The sequence below is a fragment of the Pogona vitticeps genome, chromosome 2, assembly GCF_051106095.1.
Source record: "Pogona vitticeps strain Pit_001003342236 chromosome 2, PviZW2.1, whole genome shotgun sequence".
Lineage (NCBI taxonomy): Eukaryota > Metazoa > Chordata > Lepidosauria > Squamata > Agamidae > Pogona > Pogona vitticeps.
Genome location: NC_135784.1, coordinates 145638785 through 145644784, shown reverse-complemented (window position 1 = coordinate 145644784; position 6000 = coordinate 145638785). Strand labels below are relative to the sequence as shown.

General features: G+C 41.8%; 1 protein-coding gene across 5 annotated transcripts in view; it reads right to left on the bottom strand.

Moving 5' to 3' along the window:
• Positions 1-312: 312 nt before the first annotated feature.
• Positions 313-6000, bottom strand: part of SLC39A11 (solute carrier family 39 member 11) — a 393771-nt gene continuing 388083 nt past the window's right edge. For all 5 annotated transcript variants that reach the window (XM_072990764.2, XM_072990765.2, XM_078384320.1 and 2 more), the window contains 2 exons: positions 3782-3940; positions 313-2281 (listed from right to left, as the gene is read on the bottom strand). In XM_072990764.2, coding sequence (XP_072846865.2) covers positions 2203-2281; positions 3782-3940 — 238 coding nt within the window. In that variant the 3' untranslated portion in view covers positions 313-2202. The remainder of the gene's footprint in view (positions 2282-3781; positions 3941-6000) is intronic.

The following is a 6000-nucleotide window of genomic DNA, read 5'->3' as shown; positions in this document are numbered from 1 at the left end:
CACTTTTTGTATAACTAACAAACAGGATTTCAACTAATATGTATTATTAGATTTGGCTTGGCTCTACTGACTTCTTAGACATTAGCTTATTATTTTTACACTAAAGCGAATACTATTATTAATTACTACTAAATGCAACACCATGTGAATCAAGAATCTAATGACGCAAACCCAACTTCATTCAAGCCTCAACTGTGATATTTACAAATAGGATATTCAAGAGCGTGGCACATTGGAAGAATACATTAAAAATACTAGGAGGAAAGTTGCAACCTAATAGGAAAGGAAATGATATAATGGCTTGAACACACATTTTTAAATATCCACTTTTATTCAGACTGATCATGGTTAAAAAGGGTATCAATTAATCATTCTGTACTGACCTGTGTACACAAAAACACCATTATCTTCCCTAAAGAAACAATTTCATGGCATGAATTTCATGTAGTTCATAGGCACCTATAGTCTAATAGCAACTACATGGGAATTTGGAAGGATCACCTGAGCACATCTGCCTTTGCATGTGAATACATGCTCCTTATGTTTCATTTCTCCTAGAACAAAAGAGGTTGTATTAGTTGTATTAGAGATTCTGAGAAAAGCCGAAGTAAACCCTGCTTAGTGACCTGGGACAAAAGGCTTGGTGCATCTCATGTGTGGTTATAGGCACTAGTTATCTACCACCTTCTTCTGAAATAATTACTTGTGGAAGGACAGATTCCAATGATGTAAGCATGGTCCATGAAGTCTAATATGTACATATACATGGTGTATACACAGACTAAGATACCCCGAGCTGCCTGAACAGGGGTGGCAAATTTGTGGTTCTTCCAAGTATTACAACTTCCAGCATCCCTGTCCACTGGCTATGCCATCTGAGGCTGATGGAAAGCGGAGTTTGACAACATTGGGAGAGTCAAAATTTGCCACTCCTTTGCTAAATGTGTGCAGCTCTCACTGGAATTGTCAAAATGTCTACTCATTCAGTTCCCTTTCCACTGCAGAGCATAGCGGATGTGTGTTTTTATTCAAAGGTTTTGACATCTATAGTAGATTTGTCAGATTACTATGAGCAGAGAATTAGTCAGATTAATTAGAGTTGAGAATACACCCATTGTCCCCTCTTTTTCCCATCAGATGGACAAAGCAATTGCTCAAGAAATATGAACTGCAGGTCCACTTGCAATTTAAGCAAATACAGAGGAGGGGGAAACATGAAGTGCTATGGCCACAGGCTGCTGGTGTTGACAGTAGGGGGTAGCCCATAAATTGTGGTAACTCTCAGATCTGTCTTCAAGGGATCAGGGCTGAAATCTGTTAGTGTGAGATGGTGGAAATGGCATATTAGCAAGTGAACTGTGCCAAGAGCTAAGTTAATGATCCAAGGAGCCCTCCCCATAAGCCCCCTCCACAAAAAGCTTCAAATGGGAGAATGAGCCTTCTAGCCGGGGTTAGGCATACTAGCAAATCCGTGGACCTAAGAGACAGCATTTTAGAAGCCTGGAGACTCAAAAGCAGCACAAATTTCTTCCACTGAGCATTTGCCACAAATATTTCTGAGTCTGAAAACAGATACTCCCTTGGTCTCCAAGTAAAACCCTGTTACAGTAAATAAAGCTCACACCCTTTCCTGTGAATACAGATCTTTAAGATACCATTCATGTCACAGATTGGGGAGGGGGGAAGCCAAACAAAACCAACACTTCCCATGGCAAAACCTTGTGTAGCATAACACCTTTGAAGCCCTGAAGAAAGCCCAGTCCCCAAGGGTCCAACCTGTGTGGCAGCTGGAAAGCTTTTAGCTCTTTGCAGTTGCCAGCTCAGTTATGCCACAAAATAAGACTTGTGAACACATAGCAAAGACAATCACCATAGATTAGACCTAACTGATAAGGATAGCAAAACCTGCCTCAAAAGGGGGAGGGGAAAAATAAGCTTCACAGCTTCAATGATATGTTTCATACCAAAATCCCTGATGAAAAAGAAATAACTAGGTGGTCAGAGAGAAAAAACAAGCAGGCAGGAATGTTCTGTGCTTTCTCAAACCATCGAAAGTCCATATAATTAAAAGGCAAGTCAATGTTAACCCAGATCAGTATAATTATGTAAAAATATGTTGTTCCAGTTCTAGCTTCTTTTGTGCTTTTAGTTGAGACTGACACTTTGTGAGGTCCAAAAACAGGGGGAAGTGTGCATCCCCTGTTATCCAAGTCCAACATCCAGAGACATCATGACCACAAATCCCAGGATGGAGGTCCAGGAAGCCAGCTTCCCATTGCCACTGCAAAGAGGGGATGAAAGAGAAAAGGAAACGTCTGTAATATGTTTGATTTCTTTTCGAATGACACAGTCATGTTTTTTCCTTTACCCAAAAACAGTCCTGTCTTCAACTTCATTTTTCCCTCTAGTGAAAGAATTGGAAGACTGTACTCTTGAAGGCTTTCACGGCCGGAATCCGATGGCTGTTGTAGTTTTTTTGGGTTGTTTGGCCGTATTCCGAAGGTTTTTCTTCCTAACGTTTCACCAGTCTCTGTGGCCAGCATCTTCAGAGGACAGGAGTCAGAACTCTGTCTGTGCTCTGGTGCAGTTTGTGGGATAGTTGAGTATTTATAGCTGTGGGATCAGCTTTTTGTCCTTTTTAGGAGATTGGGTGATTATGGTGATCAGTGTGTCTTTTGTTGTGGGTGTATTGTTGTGATAAGGGGGAGAGATGATCTGTCACTCCTGTTCTTTGAAGATGCCAGCCACAGAGACTGGTGAAATGTTAGGAAGAAAAACCTTCAGAACATGGCCAAACAGCCTGAAAAGCCTACAACAACCAAATGGAAGTATCATTCCAAGCTCTGTACACCACAGGAAGTAAATTATGGATCCTCAGTTCCCAAGGCTATTAAATGCACTGCATTCAGAGAACCTGGTTCATACACGTGTCACTCTGTGTGCATATGGCAGCACAAACATCATTCTTTTTCTCACACTAGTCAAATTACTTTTCACAAAAATGTATCAACAACCTTGTTGTATTGTACTAAATTTGTGACTACTGCTGAATTTCTTATTTGAATACTTGGATACAACTACAGCTTTAAATACACATTCATTTTACTTTTTTGAACTACAGCTCCCAGAATCCATCAGCCAGTATGGCCAGCTGAGGAATTCTGGGAGATCTTTTTTTAAAAAAGGAACACTTCAAGTGTTGCAATGCTGAGGTCCCAGCACAGAGGGTATAAAAGCAAAGCAAAGCAAAGTGTGGTTTTCTCTATCTGGTTTACAAATTAATGATGCAGGCTACACATTGCCACCCAGAAGGATAGAAGGCTGAGTCAACCTTGAGCCGGCTACCTGGGATTGAACCCCTGGTCGTGAGCACAGTTTTGGATGCAATACAGCAGTTTAACCACTGCACCATAAGGCTCTACTAGGTGAAATGCTTTGCTATCATAAAGAAATGCTGGGTTATTATGTCTGAGCATGATTATAAAACAAGAGTAGAGGATGTACTTCTGCAGGATGCTGAACCCTCTACTCACCACAATTTACTTTCCTGTAATTTTGTCTCCTGTGGTGATCCCTGTCTCATCACCAGATGGGTCTCTGACACTATTTTTAAAATTGCCTTTTCACCCTGAGCTGAAACCAATGCAAATGCTTTGAGAGTAATCTTCCTCTTTTGAGTTAGAGCAGGTTTCTCTTCTTACCTATCTCACCTAAAGGACTTTGGTGTTAAACAGGGTGAAGAAGGAAACACACTGGAAGCAGACGCATAGGAGTTCCTCACCTGACCTGTGCTTCTGGGATAATGTCATCCATCACCACATACACCATTGCCCCAGCCGCAAAAGCCAAGGCGTAGGGGAGAAGTGGCTCTGCTAATACCACCGCAAAGGCACCAAAGAGACCAGCTAATGGCTCCACCATACCGCTTAATTGCCCGTACCTGTCAAACAAGAGGAACAAAAGTCAACTTGTCAGCCGCTTTTAGGCAGGGGCAAATGATACCAGTTCTTTATGTGCAGGGTTTTATTTTATTTTTCTCCCCTTCCCCCTCAAGCTGCCACAGTCTGGAGAGCAAAAAGTCAATACAAATCGGCTCTTTTCCCTTTCTCTCCGCTGAATCTCCTTCCACAGCCTGGACAAGAGGGATGTTTATCAGCTCTTACAAAACAAACAGAAGCTGAGTCATTCAAGAGCAAACATGGCAGGAGACTTCGACAATTGGCTGTCTTCAACCTGAAAGATGACAAAAAGGGCATAGACAAAGGATGAGAACAGCTGCCTGCAGGAGGCAGGCCACCTTCTTTGGTTATTTTGTTCTCCCCGCACTGCCTTTTACAGCAATATTCCAGCATATTAAATGATGTTAGGAGGCTACCAAAATAAGAATTCCTACCAATTGATTATTAAATAAAAATTCTGGAATAAGGAAATTACGTAAAATCCACACAAAACATATGCATTATAGGAGGAATGTCAGAAGAGGCATGGGATGCACACAGCCATTAAAATCAGTGTATTTTGCTTTTACAAATGCTCTATGTTCAAGACCTTTCCAGAAGCAAATGGTTTTTAAAGTTGGAAATGACAACAGAGGAGAGGACAGCTAGCATGTTCTGGTCATGATGTGTGGGGTACACACAAACATTTTTAATGCCTGAAAAGGGCTCATTTCAATCATGTAGACTCCGGGGCTCCATACCAGCAACAATGATGACATCATTCATATTGATTTTTAATAGAACTAGCAGAAAGTGGTGCTGAGAGAAGGTACACCATATTCAGTTGTTTAAAAAGTGTGTGTACTTCACACGTGATGGAGGGAGTATACTAGCCCCTGCTCCCTTTGTCACTTCTTTCCTCATGCAAAAGCAGTTGACTGAAAACCCTGCAATATCTGAGGAGGCTCTACACAGAATCTTTGACTTTTCTGCATTCCAGCTTGTGTCTAAAGCAACTAGCTGAAGATAATTAGCTGCCTGAGGCAAAGGACACCATTGTGTTCTCCCATCTCATTCCACAAAAAGAAGCAAGCTGGATAGGCAGTTGACTTTTATTTGACCACTGGTCACAGGACGGTGTCTTTCACCTTGGCTGAGGGCAGCAAGTTCACAGAGGAGATAGGCTGTGTGGCGCACACAGTTGTGTTCTTCAGCAGAGAAGGATAATTTGGGGCCTCAGGAAGAAGGAGTGGGGAGCTGCTGATACCCTCTCAGCCTCTACTGCCCGAGGCAGTAGCTGTACCCTGTCAGATGGTAGGACTGGCTCCAGCTGTGAAACTTGTATGTGGGTCAGATCATAGAAATGCCTCTGGGAAGAGAGATGCTTGAGCAGACTACAATTTGTGCACCATGAAAAATTGATTGAATGTTCTTCTATTTATTGCTGTGTTAAAAATATGAACAGGTAGGGTGCCCGCCTGTTCCAGCCGCTTCCAGCAGGACATATGCTACTAGAGCCTATCTGTAAACACCAAGGCATGTGGAAGTCAAATGTCCCTGGCATGCCAGTTAGCTGCTTCCTCCATTTCCCTTAATATACTGTTAATGTAACCTAGCCTGCCTCCCAATTGGCATGGTTAAAATGTGACAGCCACCCAAGATAATCAGAAGTTGCAAAAAACGGGTATGAGATCATTCTTCAGAAGTAATTTGTAGTAAGATTGCATTCTATGCTTGGGCTATGAACAGATATGATGAAAGGTTTCCTTGCTTTTCTATAATCTATGGAGTATATCTGACCAGGGGTTTCTTAGTACAAGATCCCATGAATGAAGAAGGCAATAAAATGGTTGCCCTGAAGCAACCCATACCCCAAAGTCTAGCATACAAATTAGGGAAAAGTTAAATTTTTGATTATACTCCCAGAAACTCCCAGGAATTCTGGAAAGTGTCATCTAGAAAAGTAACTTTTCTTATTTTAGTTCTGAAGTTAATTGGAACTTTAGTGGTTTTCTTTCACACACTACTTAGGACAGGCTACAGTTCAACAGGACTGCCTAGG